This window comes from Talpa europaea (assembly GCF_964194135.1).
Source record: "Talpa europaea genome assembly, chromosome: 4".
Lineage (NCBI taxonomy): Eukaryota > Metazoa > Chordata > Mammalia > Eulipotyphla > Talpidae > Talpa > Talpa europaea.
Genome location: NC_140070.1, coordinates 84,959,996 through 84,982,613, shown reverse-complemented (window position 1 = coordinate 84,982,613; position 22,618 = coordinate 84,959,996). Strand labels below are relative to the sequence as shown.

Genomic DNA, 22,618 nt, shown 5'->3' with positions numbered 1-22,618 from the left:
TTCTTCTACTGACATAACTATATATTATTAATTTATGTATATTTTCTAACATTTTCTCTTAACAGTCTCTACATTTTAGTCAATGTCATCTTTTTAAAATGTCATACTTTGAGGTCACCTCCTTTTCACACCCATAGATGCATCTTTGCTTAAAACCCTTAAGTAATCTACAATGGCTCTTAGAAGAGATACTGAAATCCTTAAACCTTCCCTCATCCTGAAACATATTCAGTAATCCTCTATACAAAATTCTTGTCCAGTGTACTTAGTTCATTTTTCAGGCAGTTGATCCTGATATTTCTTTGACAATCAAATCCAACCAGGAGTTGAAGTTAAAATTAAGAATTTCATTTGTAATTTCTGTATATGATGTTGGTGAGGAATAAATAATTCAGAATTTACCTGAGGATAGCTAGTAACTGTGAGTGAGATTCACTGAGTAAAAAGGAAAATTATGCTGTTGGTCAATAGCTCTGTGATTTGTGCAAATTTAATACTAAAGACTTTTTTTAAAGATTTATTTATATTTATTTATGCATACAAAAACTGGGGTGGTCAGAGGTGCAGGTGGTGAGAGGATTCACCAGAGACAGAATGGGGAGCAGAACAGAAGATCTACTGAAATGCACTGCTGAGGGGAGCAGCGGGTGAGACAGCACAGGTCTGCTGCACCATGTGGGTAGCTCCCTGGCTGGGGATCAAACTCATGCTGCAGTGGCTGGTGATAACTTGATAGTGCTGAGACTTTAACCCCTGCACCACCAGAAAGGTCCAACACTAAAAACTTTGTGCTTCCTTTGTCTGAGCAGTAACTATTATATATTGCATTATATTTTATCTTAGGCATAGATGCTTTTTATCCAATTCAACTAGAAGCTTCATTCTCCCCACCCTCAGAGCAGCCTTTCTCTCTTCAAAATACTTTTTTTCTCAACAAGTACTCAAGTCTTTGTTTCAATGTCAGTCTTTTGCTGCGCTTGACTTGTCTCACCATTTTTCACAACCCAAATCCTTAACCTCGTGACTACAGCACAGTCTATCATAATTGATGGTGTCTCTTCCCAGGTGACAACTTGTTGAATAAAGAAAGAAGAATCCTGTCTTATTGAAATGAACATTAGAGTGATAGGAAATGTCTGTTTATTCTGTGTGGTGAAACATTAATACTCCTCACTTGTAACTAAAGATGTTTTACTAGATGATCCTAACTCCTTATAAGTCTACTCTCCATTGGTCCTGGAATTCTAAATAATTTTTGCTTATTGGAATTTAGATGCATTTAAGAAGACCATGGAAATAGAAAAGGAAGGGGAGGAAAATATCCATTATTTTCCCTTGATTAGCAATAATGCAGTCTCTCTTTTTTCCTTCTCTCCCTCACCCTTCCTCTCTCTCTCTCTCTCTCTCTCTCTCTCTCCCTCCCTCTCTCTCGCTCGCTCGCTCGCTCTCTGTAGCTTGCTTCCTCTCTGCTAGCCTCTTATCATGAAAACAGAGAGAGGAGGCAAGATGCTTAAATTAATTGAAATATAAAAAGGGGATCATTTATAGAATTTGTTTTATTGACCTTAATTACCATCTCTGGTTATCTTCAGTAACAGATGCTATAATTTCCTTATTCTAACATGGCATACCTCAGATATACTACAGATTTGTTTCTACACTGTAATAAAGCAAATATTACAGTAAGTCAAGTCACATGTATTTTTTTTGTTTCCAGTGCACATAAGGTTATGTGTATACTATAATGTAGCCTATAAAGTATATTATATAAAAATTTACAATATTTTAAATATTACTTCAATAAAAAATTTACTGGGGGAATTTATGTACCTTAATTAAATATTATATAGAGACATAAGCTGTTAGAGCAATTGCTGTTAGAAAACGTCACCAATAGATTTACTCAGTGCAAAGTTGCCACAAACATTCAATTTGTAAAAATGTAATATTGAAGCCAGTGTGCACTGTTACCATGAGTACAGCTGCTGATGCTGCTTTTCACCCTGGTCTCACTGTGAAAAGCCAGGAATTTAGCCCATGAACCACCACGGGTTCTTCTCCCACAAAATTGTAGAAAGGAATTTGCAGATGGACTCTCAGATAAATAACCTGAGAGAAGCAAATTTTATTTAGAGAACAATAGAGAAGTTTATTTAGAGGAAAAAGAACAAACGCATAAAGACCAAGGTAGCGATGCCAAGGAACAGCAAAAGATGCTGCCATGGACCTGTGTCTACAGGATATTTAAATATTTTTTCTCTATTCTATGAATAAAATCTCATCATCCTACTTTGTGATTGGCTCTCTCACCCAATGACTATACTCCCCCAGGCAGATGTGCCCATTTTCCCAGTTCTTATCTTAGAGTTTCTCCTTATACCTCCCCTGTCCAAAGTCTTATTCTCTCAAGTTTTACTGCCCTTGTTTATTTAGTCCTCCTGGACTTCCGGACCTCATCTCTGGAGTATGTTTTGATTAGCACTTCTTAGAATTTACTGTTCTCATCTCAGAAGACTCTTTAACTCTCCCGAAGTTCCCTGCCTGTACTGTCCCTGATGTTACCTGCTTAACCCTAACTTGCCCTAGGACTTAATATCTGAAGTACAGTTAGCAAAATTTAATAAAACTGTTCAGCTTTATCTTTACAGGCTTCATTTGTGTTCTTATTTCAAATGCATTGCATTTCTCTGTTATATCCCAAGAATTCAATTTTATACATACCATTTTATACAATTGCTTTGTAAATCAGCTCACAGAAGAAAGGAAAAGGAAAATGTAATTATACTCTTTTATAATTAGAAAAATAATTATGTTTACTGTTTCTTTGTTACATTGTGTGGTTTTCAGTTACTGTGTGGTTTATTTCTTTTCAGCTTAAATAATTTCCTTTATTAAGACAGGTCTATTAACCGTGAATTCTCTCAGATTTTTTTATTATGGATTTTTTTTAACTTTACAGTCATGTGTCATTTAACTAAAGATATACATTCTGAGAAATAAATCATGAAGTGATCTTGTCATATAAGCATCATAAATGGTATAGCCTTTTACACACCTAGGCAATATGGTATTGCCTGGTGAAACTATCACCATATGTGTGATCTGTTGTTGACTGCACTATATAACTGTGGATTTTTACAAGATTGTTTTGTTGTTTATAGGATCCTTGGTTGAGAATTATGTATCTTTTTCTTTCAGCACTTGGAATATATCATCCTACTGCAGTCTGGCCTCCACTGCTTCTGAGGAGAAGTCAGCTGTTAATCTGATTGTGATTCTTTTGTACATAATCAGGTAATTTTCTCTCACTACTTTCAATATTATTTAATTTATGACTGAATATTTTGGCTATGATGTGTCTAGGGATAGATCTTTGTTTTTATCCTACTTGGAGTTTGATCATCCCTCTATGTATACTAATGTTTTTCATCAAATTTGAAATATTGTGCCCATCTCCTATTTGCAGAATCTCTGTGCTGTGGAACTAAATTTGGAGTAGGGTAGGATAGAGAAGTCACTCTTCACCAGTTTTCTCTCATATCATCCCTGGAGGGAGTAATAGGGGAAGTAAAGAGCTGGTGCTGCCATTTGGCTGCCACCACTGCCCCTATGTAATCTTCTAGAGCATGTTGCTGGGGGAGATTGAAGCTTTCAGTACAATACACCCTGACTACCAGACACACTCAGAAAAGCTCTTTCACTTCAGGGGTCTAGGGTAAATTGGAGTTGCCATTCAGCTGTTGAGCCTACTGATATAGTTCTTCTGCACATGAGACTAGTATAGGATGCAATATCTAGCTCAAATGATATGACATCCCAATGCTACAACGATCTTTTTTAATGTACAATGATGCATAATAAGTGTTATGTATTTCATATATACTTCTTTTTAGTGTGTGTACAAGAACTGGGATGTAGGCCAGAGGTGGGGGAATGAGAGGATTCACCAGAGGCAGAGCAGAGAACAGAACAGGCAGATGTACTGAAATACACTAAGGGAAGCAGTGGGCAAGGCAGGAGAGGTGTGCTACATCATGTGGGTTAGCTCCCTGGCTGGGTATTGAACTCAGGCTGTTGCAGTGATAATGGTGAGACAACCCCTAGGCCACAAGGGAGGTCCCACATTTTTTAAAAAAATAAATGCTTCCTAATTTATTCTAAGTCCTTCAGTCATCTCCAGTGACTCTGAATGATTGCCCTGCTAATTTGACCCTTTCTCACAGTATTCTATAAGTCTCACTCTAAGAAAGATGATTTTTTATCATTCACATTTATCATTTAATTAATATCTCATAAAGAAAATAAGCAATTGCCCAAGCGAATTGATATCAAATGCTGCTTTTATTTCTTATATCTATGTGTATAAAGACTTAGCTGTGACTAGTGTATTCTACAAAATCTTAGACTTTTATGCCCACCATCTTCTGAACCTCAGAAAAATAAGAGATTTTATAAATTAAATCTGTTATTCATACTACTCCAGCATACTGTCTTTTCTACAAATGGAATACACACAAGTTACTTTCCTATATTCTGAAGACTGATGAATGGATCAATTTAAATGGCATTAATATTATTTAAATATAATTTAAGGAAGAAAATTTCATTATTAAAGTTATCCTTGGGGCCTCCCTGATGGCGCTGTGGGTTGAGCGCAGCGCTGTGAAGCTGTCCTCAGCCTCTGTAGCACCTGTTTGATTCCCGGCTGGCCAGGGAGAATCCCACATGGCATGGCAGACCTCTCCTTTCGTGCCCGCTGCTCCCCTCAGCAGTGTATTTCAGTCCGTCTGCCTGTTCTGTTTCCCGCTCTGTCTGTGGTGAATCCTCTCACTGCCCGATGCCTCTGGCCTGTACCCCAACTCTTGTATAAAAATAAAAATAAATCTTTTAAAAAAAGCTATCCTCAGCATTACTTAAATAATTTTCAGTACAGTATTTCTCAAAGCTTGATTTTCTCATGAAAATCATAATCACTTAGATGTTTGTTACAATATATAACTTCTGACCCTATCAAAAATTTGACAAATCAAATAATTCTAAGTATGTGCATACTAAAATGTGAAAACAACTCACCTTAGATGAATGTACTCTTACCATTTGTAATTATCTCCTTTAAATTGATGGTTTCTAATGTTACATAAAATAATTACAAATGATAAATATGTATCATATATGCATGAAACATATTAACTGAGTAGCTACTAGGCACATTTTAAGAACTCAACTGACACTCAATGAATTAAGCTACACTATAATATAAATAAAAAATGAAAAATTATCTCACTTAAATGAAACACCTACCACATATGTAATCTGAGAAGGTCTAAGAAATAATCATTCCAGAAAAAACTAATCTTACTTTGTATGAGCAGTCAGTGACTATTTTAGGATTGTTTAACAGAAATTAATGTCAGCTTTTTTAATGGATGGAGTTCTTTCCGAACACCAAATTTTGTGTAAATTTTCTTTTTTTAAAAAAAAAAAAGATTTATTTATACAAGTACCGGGGTACAGGCCGGATGTGCGGGAGGGTGAGAGGATTCACCAGAGACAGAGCGGGGAACAGAACAGGCAGACTGATGAAATACACTGCTGAGGGGCGCAGAAGGCGGCAGGAGAGGTCTGCTGCGCCATGTGGGATTCTCACCGGCTGGCAGGGATCAAATCCGACTGCAGGCTATGGACAGCTTCACAGTGTGGTGCTCAACTGCCTGCGCCACCAGGGAGGCCCCTTGTGTAAATTTTTTTTGTCAACAACCATTTGAAGGCTTTCTCTTTCCTTTAGATAAAAGACCTTTACCCCTTTAGCTCGCACCTTGTTGGAAAGAAAAACAGGGGGGAAAGGGGTTAATATGGCTGACCTTATCTCCATCCATATGCTTCTTTTTTTCTTGATTATTTCATCCTACTTTCTTCTACAACAGTTAGACCTTTATATATACTGTCCTTCTTTTTCCTTGTCCACTTTCTCCCTTCCCAAAGCATAAGCCAAATGCAAAGTAATGAAACTAGACTACTGTCTCATACCACACACAAAAATCAACTCAAAATGGATGTGACCTGGATATAAGACCTGAAGCCATAAAATACATGGAAGAAAACATGGGCAAAATACTCCATGATATAGGCTTCAGTGATATCTTTGTGATTTATTTCCAACAGCAAGAAAAACAAAAGAGAATATAAACAATTGGGACTATATCAACTAAAAATCTTCTGCAGAGTGAAAGAAACTTTTTAAACACTAAATTAAAACACTATCACTAAAACAGAAGGACGCTCTACTGAATGGGAGAATTTGTTTGCACACCATACATCCAAGAAGGAGCTGATAGCCAAGATCTGCAAAGAACTCAACAGAAAATAAACAAATGACCCAATCAAAAAATGGATAGAGGAGTTATAAAGGCACTTCTCCAAAGAAGACATAATGATGGCCAACGGAAACATGCTCATCATCTTCTGGGAAATGCAGATCATAATGACAATGAGATATCACCTCACACCTGTGGCAATGGCTCATATCAAAAAACCAGAAAGAACAACTGTTGGCAAAGATGTAGAGAGATAGGAATCCTCATATTCTATATATTGGCCTGATCTCTATGGAAAACAATATGGAGATTTATCAAAATATTAAAAATATCTACCAAAATTTCCAGCAATTCTATTCCCAGGTATCTACCTGAACAATACAAAAACACAAATTCAAAGGGTATGTGCACTCCTGTGTTTACTTCAACACTATTTGCACTAGCCAAACTTTGTAAACAACCTAATTGTCCAAAGACAGATGAGTAGGTTAGGAATATGTGGTATATATACACAAAGAAATACTTCTCAGTTATAAAGAAAAAGAAAACATGATATAAACTCTTGCCATTATGATGACATGGATGGAACTGGAGGAGATTATGCTAAGTGAAATAAATCAAAGTAGAAATAAATACTGGATAGTTTCACTTAATGCGGAATACAGAAAAACAAAACATAGGGTCAGATAAAATCAAGCCAATAACAAACCCTAGAAATATGACTGTAGAATTGAGGCTATGAGAGGAGGAGAGAGGGGGAGGAGAATAGAGTGGAATGGGGGCACAATAGACTATGGTGGTGAACCATGAGTGTTTTGGTGATGGATGTGGTGTGGATCACCTCTATACCTCTAAATAATATACATATTGTAAACCAATGTTGCCTTAATAAAAAAATAAAGTAAGATGCTTGAACTGAAAAGTAACTGTTTTGTTTTTTTTTGTTTGTTTGTTTCCTTAAGTAACTTCTAAAGCCCACTGGTTTGTCAAAGGAATGAGAAAGTTTCTGAAGTCAATAAAGGTTCAACAATATGTACATATTGGAGATTGAAAATTGGTCATTCCAAGTATATTTTGAGAGCCAGTCGATAAGGCCATCCTGTCATACCATAATTGAGTTTAAACAGCCAGAGATCCTGGCATTGATGGAACTCAGGAAGGAAGAAGGAAATCAGAATTGCTAGCTGAGAAAGACCAGACTTGAGTCAAGATTAATAAGGGTTGAAAATAATAAGGGTTTAATTAATTAATGCCTGAAATTTGAATCTCAGAGTTTCTCATTATCAGCCTAGAGCTCATTTAGAGGAGATGATCTAGAAACTGATGGAAATGTCTACTAATAATGCTCATTGCTCCTCACTTGAGAATTGGAAAGTTGTTTAGTGAACTGTTACCTAATTTCCTGTCACCAAACTTTTGCAAATTTCCCTTGGGTGGTTTCTCATTATTTCACATGATTACCATTCTCTTGGTACCTTGTTAAGTTCTGTCTTTTTTTTTTTTTTCTATAATAGCAAAGATGATCACTCTCAAGGCCAGTGTTGCAGTGATCTTGAACACAGGCTGTGTTTTAGCAAACATAGTCACCTTCATGCTGGGTCTCCAAAAGTACCCAGCAAGTTTTATGTTGAATGAAAAATTCCCTTTGCCGGTATCTCCTCAGGTCAAGAAACAAATGATCTTTTCCTGGTGTTTCCCTCTTCTCATTCAATTACCCATCTTCCATATTTAACTAACTTTGACTCTTCAGAGATTAACTAACTCATAAAAGCACTTGCTCCAACATTCCTGGAATCATTTACTTAAATTTTTTTTATTAAGGTAACAATGCATTATAGCATTATATAAGTTTCATATGTGCATCATTACAAGTCATTATTTGTTTATAGTACATTTAGTTCACCACTATCTTCTTTGTGAGTATGGCAAATATTTTTTTTTAAAGATTTATTTTTATGTATGCATACAAGAACTGGGGTGTAAGCCAGCGGTATGGGAAGTGAAAGGATTCACCAGAGACAAAGTGGGTAACAGAACAGGTGGATTTACTGAAATACACTGCTAAGAGGAGCAGTGGGAGAGACAGGAGAGGTCTGTGGCACCATGTGGGTTAGCTCCCTGGCCAGGGATGGAACTCATGCTGCAATGGCTGGTGATAGCCTGATAGCACTGACTTTAACCCCTGTGCCACCAGGGAGGTCTTATTTATTTATTTATTTATTTATTTATTTATTTATTTATTTATTTATTGTCTATTTTGCTTATCATTTTAAAGAATTATCTCTTGGTTTCCTTGATCTTTGGAATTAAGTTTTTGATACCTGTTTTATTTATTTCTCCTCTAATATTTATTGTTTTTTTCTAATGATTTTTTGCTTTCATTTTTCTTCAGTTGTAAATTTCATTTTTACTTGGGATTTTTTTTTTATGGTAGGCAAGTATTGCTAATAAACTTACTTCTTAAAACCTTTTTTGTAGCATCCCTTAAATTTTGAGAAGTCATGAATTTATTTTCATTTCTCTTCAGATATTTTTTGAATTCTCATATGATCTCTTCACTGGCCCAATAGTTATTATATTGTTGTTTAGTTACCACTTATTTATGGTTTCCACAATTTCCTCTTTTGACTGATTTCTAGTTCTATACCTCTATGATCAGAAAAGAAGCTTGGTATGATGATTTCTATGTTGATGCTGAAATAAAGGATTCATTGGTTCACTTAAGGAACTAAATTAAAAAGATTCTTTGGGAAAATTTTCTTAAACTCCCTAATTCATGTAATACCGAGGGAAATGGAGTGACCATAGGAAAATGTAAATTTATCTTTGGAAAAATTACACATCAGTTGAATGCTTGTTCTCAACATCTATAAAAGTTTCAAGTAATTGTGAATGATGTGGGAAAGGATATTACGGATCCTAGTGTGTGTTATAGTTTTAGTGTGTCTATTTTTTTCACTATTATTTAACAGTATCCTCTCATTTATATGGTTACCTGGCCTTGCCTTCCTACCTCTTAGATAGTGAGTATGGTGTTGATTAGGTATTATCAGAAAGGTCTGCACAAAATATGTTTTTTTTTTAATAGAGGCATGTTTTATTTATTTATTTGTTTGTTTGTTTGTTTGTTTGTTTGTTTATACAAGCACTGGGTACAGTCAGAAGCGTGGGAGGGTGAGAGAATTCACCAGAGCCAGAACGGGGAGCAGAGCAGGCAGAAGGACCGAAGTACACTGCTGAGGGCAGCAGCGGGCTGCAGGAGAGGTCTGCGCGCCATGTGGGACCCTCCTCTGGTGGCCCGGGAGCGGCTGGGGATCGAACTGGCGCCGCAGAGGCCGCGGGCAGCTTTGCAACCCAGCGCTCAATCACTGCGCCCCCGGGGAGGCCCTGCACAAAATATCTTGACTCATCTTCTAGTTTATAAATTTTCCACATTTCTTCTAAGTGAGTTTATTTCTTTGTGTTCCCCTGATAGAATATCCATATTTTTTTTGCTTATTAATGTTTTCTCTGTTATTAGTAACAAGCGATGTTTCTAGTCACTTTCCATCTCCCTTTGTTCATTAACCCATTTTGCTAAATTCCAGATGTTTAAAGCTATATAATTTAAATTCCATTGATAAAATTTGCCCGCCATAATTTGCCTTAAAAAATTCACTATCTGAAACCAAAGATTAACATGCACCTGTGAAACCACCAAAGTCTCAAAAGATCCTCCCTACCCATCCTTCTGCATGAGGGCTATTTTATAAGGTCATTATAGTAGATTTCAAGTGTATAAAGACAATCAATCAGAAAGTGCAGTAGGCTTATCCTGTGTCTATTTACCCAAGTTAATTATCTGAGTTCGGTAAATTTTAAGCAAGAATACTAAACAGGTAAAGCAGCAGCTGGCATAGCAGCAGCATTACAGAGGCCTTGGATACCCAGGTGCAGCCTCCAGAGTCTCAGTTACTGAATTCAGACTGAAGTAAGTACTGATCACTGAGCACAGAGAAGTTATAGGGTCTAGGATATCACAGGTTAAGTAACTTGCTTATCACATAGCACCCAGACAGAAGTTCACTTCAAGACCTTTTTTTAAGTGCAGCTGTTTCCCATAAAATATAGTCTATACAATAAAAACCCTTGACATACAACATGCTTTATAACATTTTGGATTGACAGTCAGTTTATACTAATTCCAACAAGAATCTAATTTATCCTAAGTTATTATATATCTTGTGTTGACTTCGCAAGATTGTCTAAATGTTAATTCCTCCAGACACCCTCAAACTTCAGAAAAAGACTACAGTTCAATTCTTTTTTTTTTATTTTAATTTACTTTTTTTTTAAAAGATTTATTTTATTTATACAAGAACCCGGTTTCAGGCCAGATTGCGCGGGAGGTTGAGAGGATTCACCAGAGACAGAGTGGGGAACAGCACAGGCACGCTGAGGTAATACACTGCTGAGGGGAGCAGCGGCTGGGACAGGAGAGGTCTGCTGGCCATGTGGATTGCTCCGCGGCCAGCACGGATCGAACCGGCACTGCCGAGGCTGTGGACAGCTTCACAGCGCTGCACTCCACCGCCTGCGCCACCAGGGAGGCCCTAGAGTTCAATTCTTAAGACTTTTTTTTCAATGTGATAGATAATAGCCTGGATTTACTGAAAATAATCCTATATAATTTTATAATCCCTGTGCAACTATAAAGGTAGTAAAAATCATAACACATCTTTGAATATACTCCAAATAAACTATGTTGTACCACATGTATTAAGACTAATTATAATAAAGTAAAAATCAAAATCAACAAGCAACTATAAACCAGAGACACTATGGGGGGCAGAGAGGGAGTAGGAACAAAACAAGGGGGGGTGGGAATTTTATGGGGACTATAACCAAGATGAACATGCATACATTGTGCAAAAAATGAAAAATGATGTAAAAAATATATAAAATTAAAAAAAAATAAATGAATTTGCATTTACATAAATAACAAGAACTACCTAAGGGATTACTTTAAAAAGACCAGTTGTGAATTATCGATAAAGGGTTTAACTCAAAAAAAATTAAAATATTAACAAAACAGATTTAGTTCACAGTATTTGCAAAATGATTTGCAAAGACTCTGAAATGATTGAAAATCACTTACATGTATAGGATAGTTTTCAAAAGCAAATAAATAAGATACAAATAAATTTGGTCATGTAGGATATTTTTAAAGAAAATTTATTATTGTTGGCCAATTGGAATTAATCTTTCAAACAAACACGTTGACTTTTTCTAATATCTTTACATGATAAGTAAATTTATTATAAAATAGATTTATTATATGCCTAAATTTGCAGATAATACTTTTAGCATATCTGTTGGACCTATTCACTTGACCAAAGTATTTTTTAAAATACTGGAAAACAGGTATGTTTTCATTCTTCAACAACTTAACTTTAGTTCTCATTCTGTATAATAGTTTTCGTATGTGAATATGCTGGGGGTGGGAGGAGAGAGCTCTACACATTGTTTTTAAGAAAGGAATTTAGTCATCCATCTATATACAATAATTCTAAAATAAATTTGAATAAGAGTGAGACCATCTGGTATTTTTCTTTTTCTTTCTGACTTATTTCGCTGAGCATGATCCCTTCTAGCTCCATCCATGGTCTCACTCATAGCAGGAATTTAGAAAACCTAAATAAGGGACCAGGAAAAAGACTAATTAATACAAAGTAAAAATCAAAATCAACAAGCAACTATAAACCAGAGACACACTATGGGGGGTGGGGAGAGGAGGAATTAGGGTTAAAATAAAGGGAGGTGCAATTGTATGAGGAATATAACCTAAATGAAAATGCATACATTGTGCAAAAATGAAAAATGATGTAAGAATTACATAAAATAAAATATTAAAATATTTGAATATATGTTAAATGATCACATCCATGAATGGGAAATTAATTAGTGGTAGTGAATTCATTGCCACAAAATTTCACCCATATCTTTATATACTAAAACAGGTTTTTGTCTCTGATCCAGGCTCTCTGCCTCTGCCCACACAGCTCCTACTAACATTGATAGGCATAGTAAAGCAAGCAAAAGGATGAACTCTGAAATTGCTTTTTATTACACTCAAATATTCCTAAATGTATAAATTATTGAATTTCAATCTACATGCACTATCCTTGATAAAAATAGTATGCGCAGTTAGAAATATGAGCTGCTAATTTTGATGTTCCTTCTTTAATTCATGCCAGCTTCCATTTTTTTTCTAAAGACTGACCATTTTTTAGGACATTTCACTTTTTATGACTATTTTTTGTCATTAAAGAATACATTTCTTCTCAGGAATATATTCTGACAAGAAGCAGAATTTTATTTTCATCAATCTGCCAAAGTTACTGGTATCACAGAGCTCTACAATGCCTTATTGACTTGTAACTCCACAGTGGTAGGTTGTACTCATTCATAAAATGAATGTCTAGTCCTAAATGAATGTCTAGCCTCAGTTATAGCTATTTCTCAGTAAAATTATCAATTACTACCTAGAATTTTGGAAGTTCCTGGAAAAATAATGAATTTGCAAAAGCAAAATGCTCTGCACAGTGTTTCCAAATGACTTAGATGATGTTACCAAATTTGGATGATGTTACCAAATTTACACCAGACCCATATCCAGATAACCCTAACAGGAAGCTGGATTCTTTGCCAAGATCTCAGGGACCACTCTGACCATGAGCCTTCTGGGAAAAATGTCAAAGCTATGACTAATCCATGGGATTTGGGGTTTTCTTTATCAGCAGAAAGTAAAGAAGAAACAGTTTGGGAACTATATGGCAACTATTTATTTCTTCATTATTCTTCTCAAGGCACCTATAACCTCTTTGTTCCTCAGGCTGTAAATAAAAGGATTTAGCAAAGGTATTATTATTGTGTAAAATAAAGAATACATTTTGTCGTGATCTTTAGCAGGACCTGAACCAGGACGCACATACATGAAGAAGAGAGTGCCGTAGAATAAGGAAACAGAGAGCAGATGGGCACTGCAAGTGGAGAAGGCTTTGCTTCTGCCCTTTTCAGACTTCTTTTTCAGGATGGCAAAGAGAACACAGGTGTAAGAGATCATGATGGTCATAAATGTTAAGACTTGAATAAAAGCCGAAAAGATAAAAACCAAAAGTGTATTAAGTGTAGGATCTGTGCAAGAAATTTTGAACAGTTGTAAAATTTCACAATAGAAGTAATGTATTACATTGGACTTGCAGAAAGTTAATCTAAATAACATACCCACATGAATCGCTGAATGTAAAAAACCAATGAAATATGAGACACCTATAAACTGAGTACAAAGTTTATGGGACATTACCACTGGATAAAGCAAAGGATTACATATGGCTACGTAGCGATCATAGGCCATCACCACCAAGAGGAAACATTCTGTGGTTGCACTGGATCCAAAAAAATAAAACTGGGCCATACAGTCATAGAGAGATATCATATGATTCTTAGATAGAAAATTCATAAGCATCTTGGGAGTCACAGAGGAGGACGAACAAGCATCTGCAAGGGCTAAACTGCCAAGGAATAAGTACATGGGGGTGTGAAGATGGGGGTCCTTCCAGATGAGATAAATCAGTACAAGGTTGCCCACCATGGTGATGAGGTAAATGACCAGGAACACCAGGAACAGGGGCACATGGAGCTCTGGACTATCTGTAAGTCCTGTGAGAACAAATTCAGTTACTTGTGTCTTATTTTCTTCTGCCATACCAGCCTGGTCAATGAAAGAATAAGAAGGGAAACAGTCACCAGAAAATCAAAACACTGGATTTTTTTTTGTATGACTAGCATATTTCTGAAGGATGCTTTTCAGTTAGCGGCTCTTAACATTGCCTTTGTCTACTCTTATAAACATTCAAAATTTTTCGTAAATGGAGTTTTAAAATAACAAATTTAATGCAAAACCTTTTCAATCTAATAGGATTTTTTTGAACTGTATATGCTCATCTTCATCTTCTTATATATAAAATAATTTCCTAATTTATCCAATAAAAGTCTAAATAACAAAAAGTTGAGTACCTTAGCAGATATTGAAAGGTAAAGAATGCTCCTTTCTCAAATCAAACATAAAGATAGTGGCATAAAAATTGACAAAAGGACAAAAGATGAGAGAGCTTAGAAATAGATTTCAATATATATGGGAATGTGGTATAAGACAAATATGGTAATTCAATAGGAAAAGGCTGATTAATTTCATGAATTGTGCTGAAATGTGGCTATCTGGAATTAAATAAGGTTAGTCTGCTGCCTCATACCATGGACAGCCTCTAAAAAATTTAGGAGAAAATGTAACATTAGGGTTAGAGAAATATTTATCCAAGGGAAGAAAGTATAAGCTGTATAATTTTAATGCATAGCAAAAGAGTGTGTAACAGAGTTAAGAGTGTATAATAGTTCGGAAATACAGATTACCATGTCTATATAGTTTTTAAATAATGAAAATAGGTAAGACAAAATAAATTTTGTTATGTCACAAAAAATAAGAAACAGTAAGTAAAACAGTCTGTAAGAAGAATTAATAAAGAATATAAACAAGCATGTTTACTGATGAACAAGTAAAACTGAGCAATAAAAAAAATGATACCCAAATTACTTCAGTTACAGATACGAGAGAGAGGGAGAGAGAGAGAGAGAGAGAGAGAGAGAGAGAGAGAGAGAGAGAGGAGAATGCTTCTTTCTCATATATTAGACTGGCGGAAATGAAAATGAATAAAAATACTCTGTGACTGAGGTGTGACACACTCTCATGTCACTTGTGGAAATATGAATTGCAGCAACCCTTTGAATAGCAATTTGTATGATCTCGTTTAATTAATAAATATACACATACCCTTTTATCTGCTATTCTCTTTCCTATCTACCATAGAAATAAAAGCATGCTACAAAAAGATAAATATCGCAAGAATGTCCAATACATTATTGTCAAGGTGACCAAGACCAGATGCATAAACACTGAGATAGTTAAATAAATCACAGTATATTTGTATTATAAATATAATTCAGTCACAAAAAACAAGCTCTTTCACTTGAATTGGGAATCTTCACAACTTATATTTATCAGAGAAGAGTAAGATAGAGAAGTATAAATAATATCTCATTATTGTAAAACAAGCAATGAAGTTTTAAATCTTTCTTTAACAGAAAAATGTGGATGATAGAGACTAAGTTTATAACACTATTTTATGGAATGGGAATAATGGTAGAAATGAAATAAGTAGTGGAGCGGGGAAGAGGGATAAGTCAAAATCAGAGTTGAAAAGAATATCAGCACATATGTTATGGTCCCTTTCACTTAAAATTATGCAGTTGATTTAAAGATAGAAATAAAAGAATCATTCCATCATGTAAATAATGAGAAAACACAGAGAACAATGAAATCCTATCGCCCTTTTTAGATGTTTTGACACTGTAAATTCCAACATAAAATTAGGATATAATCATCTCTAAAGTTTTGTGCATAATTGTCAGTTCAGTGCAGAAATAGCCTTCAGGGAAATTAATGTATTATATTGGATGTCATCATTGGGAGCAAACATTTTATTATATAGAGTACATGTGATCTTTTCTTAAATCCCAGAAATACCTATAATTGTTTAAGGTGTGAATTCAAATAGAGTAATAATTTTTTAGAAGTTTTATATAAGTGCAATATTTCCTTATTACATTTATCTTCATATTTTGCTTTATCACTGTTGTAAATAAAACATTCAGTGTTTGCATGAAGACATTGATTTTTTTCATCATTTATAGTCTCTGAATGAACTCCAAAAAGGAGTTCTTCATACTTATAGAACAAAAAAATGTATTATGAGAACATATTAGAAAATTTGGGTTTGTCTACTTTAAAAATATGAATAAAGGCTTGTTTTCTAAGAATCAATGTTTAACTTAAAGGAGGTCCATGACCTAAATATTCTAGCTTCACTAAAAATAATTGTAGAAGAGTTTTAGAATTTTTATTTTGAAATTTATACCCATAGGGAGCTCTAGTACATGGAAACAGGCGAAAACATTAACTGAAAACTGAGAATCTTAAGAGATTTTTTGCCCTGTTCCAACTTTCTTTATAACCTCAAATAACCAGTTATTACTATCCCTTCATAGTTTTATTTCCTATAGTATATATTTAGCCAATAATAAGTAAGCTTTCTGAAATTTTCTCAAGGGTTATATGGTAGATAATATTAGGAGTCTTTTAAAGTTATCTTGAGTAACTTTAGCCATTACTCTTATGTTTTTGCCACTATTAAAGAATGTACTCGGCCATAAATTTAAATTAAAAATCTCGCATTCTAAACAATTAGAAATAAGTTAGATTTGAACTTCAGAAATTCTGTTTTAATTATAAAAACTTCACATCATAATATAAACTATGAATGTTTAATAATTCTTATCACTATTCAATTTTTCTAGATTTCATTCTCTTACTCAGTTAATTATTTTAAAACTTTGAAAAATACATGTTAAGACAGACATTTCCTTCTGTCTGTCCAGATTTTGGTTGCTGAGTTTAGAAAGAAAAAAATCCTATCTAGGATTTCAATTTCTTACTTAGATATTTTACCATGCAAATAAATTACAAAGTACCATAATAAAAATTATAAAACCTCTGGATTCTCATCCGGTTTCTGTAATACTCTGGGTAACTGGAAATGTGCTCGTTTTCTTGAAATAAAGTAAAAAGTACAGAAATGAAGTAGTATTACTTGTACATTGGTTTTCTTTGGGAATGCCAAACAGAGGGAGATGGCTTTTTTTCCTTCTTATTTGTAGCCCCATTCTTTAAAAAAATTTGAAATTCCCTTAATGCTTTCAAAGGTTCCCCAGTAGGATAAAGTCACAGTTTTTCTACTGGGCATTGTGAGCTAATTATCTAATCATCCCTACACAGCTAGTTATAATAATTAAAATGACATATTGTGTCCTCAGCGTTCATTGCAGGTGTGAGTTTACAAATTATCACTGGATGGAGTTTAGAATAAACTTATTTTCTTTCCTCTTATTTCTCTTTTTTTTTTTTTAAGTTTTATTTATTTATTTATACAAGCACTGGGTACAGTCAGAAGCGGGGGAGGGTGAGAGAATTCACCAGAGCCACAGTGGGGAACAGAACAGCCAGACTGACGAAGTACACTGCTGGGGGGAGCAGCGGGCAGCAGGAGAGGTCTGCGTGCCATGTGGGACCCTGGCCCGTGGCCAGGGATCTAACCAGCGCTGCAGAGCCTGAGGGCAGCTTCGCAGCCCAGCGCTCAACCGCTGCGCCACCAGAGTAGGCCCCTCTTATTTCTCTTAATGATGCACTACCCAACTACCTACTTAACTTACACATTTGGAAACACCAAAATTTACCTTAGAACCAACATGTCCAATTGGACCCATTGCTCCTATAAATCTGCTATTTTTCTAGTGGACCCTGGCTTAGTTAATAACAAGCTTTTATGCAAACCATAATCCAGAGACACATCAAGGACTCTAAACTCCTCCCTTAATTTCATGGTTTTTATCTGCTAAAGATACCTTAAATCCAAATCTCTAGTTCTACACTTAGCCCTGAAGTCCAATATATATTCATCTTTGCCTAAGTTTATTTAATAACCTAATACAGTGATCCAATATATTTTCCACACTGCCACTACACTGATTTTTATAAATTGTATACCATTTCACCACCATCCCAAACACAAACACTCTGCACTTACAATTTATAAATGATTTCTTTTTGTAAAAAAAAAAAAAAAAAAAAACCTGCAAAAATCCTTAAACCTAGTTGTCCAAATCTCTATATTGAGAAATAGACCCACTAATTAACTGTGCAAGTTGAGGGGGTATTTTTTTTACAATTTATATGAATATTGTTTACAGTAACACTAACTGAACTTGCAAATAATTCTCCATATCTTAGTGGATCGATATAATGGAAGTGTAGTTCTCCTTCATCAACAAATATAAAGCACATGCTCCTAATTGAAAAACTATTCTATTCCAATATCCTGTTAATATGCTTGAATGGGTCGTTTTACCAGATTTTGAGGTCAAAGTATATTCTTATTGGAAGTCATGTTCTGGTCTTTCTTGAATGTAACAGAGTCTGGGTGTCCTCTCGGCCTCTTTCAGCAGAGATGATCTAGTACTGCTTTTGAATCATTATTATACTTTCCATCGTCGTGCTCTTGCCCATCCTCTGCGTTTACCTCATTCTTAGCAGAGTAGGTCTCCTGTATATGCTCAGACTCCAGGAATTTCTGGACCCATGCCATGAAAATATAGTGAGAGAAGTAACTTCTAAAACTAAACTTCAAGACTCTGGTCCACACACTATGCAAGATGAAGTGTATATTGATGTAGCCATAAAAAGGGAACAGAGCTAGAAATGAATCCTTTCTAGTGCACTAAATTGAAATCCAGGCAAAAGTCCCTATTTTGTAAAACTACCTGTTATAGGCAACATAATGCCCCCCTCACCCCCTGAGTGTGAACCTGTGTATATGTTAGGTTACATGGAAATGGGGAATTAATACTGCAGATTGAATTATAGTTGCTAGTCTTTATCTGATCTTAAAATAAGGAGATTATCCTCAATTAGGTCAGGGTGATACCAATGTAACCATGAGGGTTCTGAAAATGGAAGAGGGAGAAAGAAGAGTCAAAGGCAAAGAAAGAGGTGACTATAAAAGATAGGCACAGAGAGATGCCACAGTGCTGGCTTTGAAGATGGAAGAAGGGGCCCATGAACTAAAGAATGTGGGTAGCCTATAAAAGATGGAAAAGAAAAGGAAGCAATTTCTTTCCAGATTTGATGGAAAAGAATTTAGGGAATTCAGCCCTGCTGACACATTGACACTAGTTCTGTACAATTTATGTCTCATTTCTGAACTACAGATCTGTAATGTGATATATTTATGTTTTGAGCCACTAAATTTGTGGTAATTTGTTACAACAGCAATTGAAGATATATCACCTTATATCTATTTTATCTACCTCGCAATTATAAACCCCATTCTTTTATGAGGGTAAACTAAAACTTATATGTATAATTCTTTCCCTACCATTTTATCTGCCATCTTTTCTCCTCCTCCTAACAGAGTAGCAAGTTTAAGACACTCTAGTCATTGGCATAAAACACAAGCAGAGTTATATTCACCAAACCTGGAATATCTTTGGTGAAAGACATACCAAAGAGAGGAGATAAATTAGAAAGTCAACTCTTAAGAATGTAATACAACACTGCATATGGTGATGTATATAATACAGCACATCCAACACCAACACACCAAAATCCTTGACCATAGACAATTGGACCCCCTCTCCACTTTGCTCTCTCTCCCTCCTCCCCACTCTGGTTACTTCAAATCTGTAGTCAGATCTCTAGGGTTTGTTTTTGGTTTGATTTTTATCTGACTGTTTTGTTTCCCTACATTCCATTATATAAGTGACACCAGTTGCTATTTGTTACCTCAATAAAAGAAAATATATCATAAAAATCAATAAAACTTGAACTTAAAAAAGAGAAACTCATGCCATTTGCAGCAACATGGATGGAGCTGGAAGGGATTATGCTCAGCAAAATAAGCCAGAAGAAAAAGAAAAATACCGGATGGTCTCACTCATAGCAGGAATTTACAAGATCCAAATAAGGGATCAGGAAAAAGACTAATTATAATAAAGTGAAAATTAAACTCAACAGGCAACTATAAACCAGAGACACTCTACAGAGGGGTAGAAGGGAGTAGGATCAAAATTAGGGTGGTGGGAATTTTACAGGGACTATAATTAAGATGAAAATGCATACATTATACAAAAATGAAAAATGATGTAAAAATATATAAAATAAAAGAAATGGAATACTTCTCAACTCTAGAGTAAATAAAATAAAATCCTACTACTTGTAACAACATGGATAACCCCAGAGGTTATTACACTTAATGAAATCAATCTGATGGAAAAAGACAAACATCATATGATTTCACTCATCTGTGGTATATAAAGAAACTAAACAAAATGAAAGAACTAAAATAAAACAAATATAAACCTTTATACAGAGGATTTGCTTGGTTTGAGTCTCTCTTCTCTTGAAAAGAGTATAATTAAGCATAATTCCCTAGGTCCATCTGTGTTGCTGCAAATGACAGGATTGAAATAAGCCACACAGAGAAAGACAAACACCATATGACTTCACTCATCTGTTATATAGAGAAAATAAACAGATGCACTAAATAAAACAAAAACTGTTGGATTATAAGACCTATTCATGATTACCAGAATGAACGGGATAGGGTGGATAAATTGGGAAGAAGGAACAAAGCTATGATAAAGAAGAGAATTGGACTTTTAGTGGTGAAATTAGTGTAGGATATACACATAGATTCTCAAAGATGCACACCTGAAACTTGTGTAAAGTTATAATGAAATATTATTTCAAGAAATAAAAATTTGAAATTAATAAGTGATCTAAAATTTAACCGTAAAAATATTTGAGGTGTATATAAGTAAAAATACAATTTATTCATTTTTCAAAAATTTAGAAATTTGAGAATTTCACTTCACGTTCACCCTTGAGGATGAATTTAAAATAACAACCACAACAGAAAAATACTAAGTGTAGTCTTTTCTTAATTAATTATTTTGATGATTTCAATAACTTAAGACAATATCTAGTCTGAGTTTTTTTATTCATTCATTTAAATAGCAATTTATGACCCCACTATGTGAAAAAAACCCAAATCAGATATTGTGTTTTATTTAAATAGAAAAGAAAATGGGAGTTTTCCAAAAAAATATTTATTTCTTTATCACTTTTCTCAGTGCCCCTAAAACTTCCTTGTTTCGCAGACTGTAAATAAAAGGATTTAACAGGGGAATTATAATTGTATAGAACAGTGAATACATTTTATCTTGATATTGATCTGGTCCAGACCCAGGAAGCACATACATGAAGAAAAGAGTACCATAGAATAAGAGAACAGATAGCAGATGGGCACTGCATGTGGAGAAGGCTTTGCTCCTGCCCTTTTCAGACTTCTTTTTCAGGATGGCAAAGAGGACACGAGTATAGGAAACTATGATGGTCATAAAAGTAAAAGCTTGTATAAATGTTGAGAAAATAAAAACCACCAATGCATTAATAGATGGATCGGTGCAAGAAATTGTATATAGTGGCAAGATTTCACAGTAGAAATGATGTATTATGTTAGACCTGCAGAAGGTTAATCTAAATAGTAATCCTATGTGAATTGTGAGATGCAGAAAACCTATTACATATGATATACTTATCAACCAGATGCAGAGTCTGTTGGACATCACCACTGGATAAAGCAAGGGGTTACATATGGCTACATAACGGTCATAGGCCATGACTACCAAGAGAAAACATTCTGTGGTGGCAGTGGAACCAAAAAAGTAATATTGGGCCATGCACTCAAAGAGGGATATCATTCGACTCTTGTCTAAGAGGTTGACAAGCATTCTGGGGGTCACAGAGGATGAAGTACAAGCATCTGCAAAGGCTAAACCTCCAAGGAAGAAGTACATGGGGGTGTGAAGTTGGGGGTCCTTCCAGATGAGAAGAATCAGTCCAAGGTTGCCCACCATGGTGATGAGGTAGATGGCCAAGAACACCAGGAACAGAGGGACCTGCAGCCCAGGACGATCTGTGAGTCCTGTGAGAACAAACTGAGTCACCTGTGTCTTGTTTGCTTCCATTGTATTCACTTGGGGTGATCACTGCCATGAGAGAAGAGGTAAAGAAAAATGAAATAAGGATCATAGAGCTGGTATAGGGTTGCAATGAAATATTTCTCTATTACAGAGACCTTTCCTCAAGAAATATGGTAGTACAGTGTTCCTTTAAAAAAAATACACCAAAAAATGAGTATATTATAAATAATTTTAAAAATTAAAGCTTCTTTTAAAAGGATTTAATCTGGGGCCTCCCTGGTGGTGCACAGGGTTAAGACACAGCCTATGAAGCTGTCTGCAGCCACTGCAGCACGAGTTCGATTTCCAGCCAGGGAGCTACCCACATGGCACAGTAGATCTTTCCTGCCTCGCCTGCTGCTCCCCTCAGCAGTGTGTTTTGGTCGATCTGCCTGTTCTGTTCTCCGCTCTGTCTCTGGTGAGTTCTCTCACCCCCCACAACTCTGGCCTATACCCCAGTTCTTGTATGCATAAATAAATAACTCTTAAAAAAAGGATTTAATCTAAAAATAAGTAATTACTTGAAGGATTAATGAGAGGGTTGCAGACATCAATTGACTTGGTCCAATTAC

The 22,618-nt window shown here is 35.2% G+C and overlaps 2 protein-coding genes across 2 annotated transcripts in view; both read right to left on the bottom strand.

The window, feature by feature from the left end:
• The window catches only part of LOC311169849 (olfactory receptor 5H2-like), a 42,944-nt gene extending 20,556 nt beyond the window's left edge, over positions 1-22,388 (bottom strand). The window contains exon 1 of the mRNA XM_084232098.1: positions 21,143-22,388. Coding sequence (XP_084088224.1) covers positions 21,143-22,052 — 910 coding nt within the window. The 5' untranslated portion in view covers positions 22,053-22,388. The remainder of the gene's footprint in view (positions 1-21,142) is intronic.
• On the bottom strand, positions 13,138-14,061 carry LOC311169989 (olfactory receptor 5AC1; the record flags this gene model as incomplete). Its single annotated transcript, XM_084232297.1, has 1 exon — positions 13,138-14,061. One exon carries the CDS (start codon positions 14,059-14,061, stop codon positions 13,138-13,140), a length of 924 nt encoding a protein of 307 aa, XP_084088423.1.
• Positions 22,389-22,618: the final 230 nt, after the last annotated feature.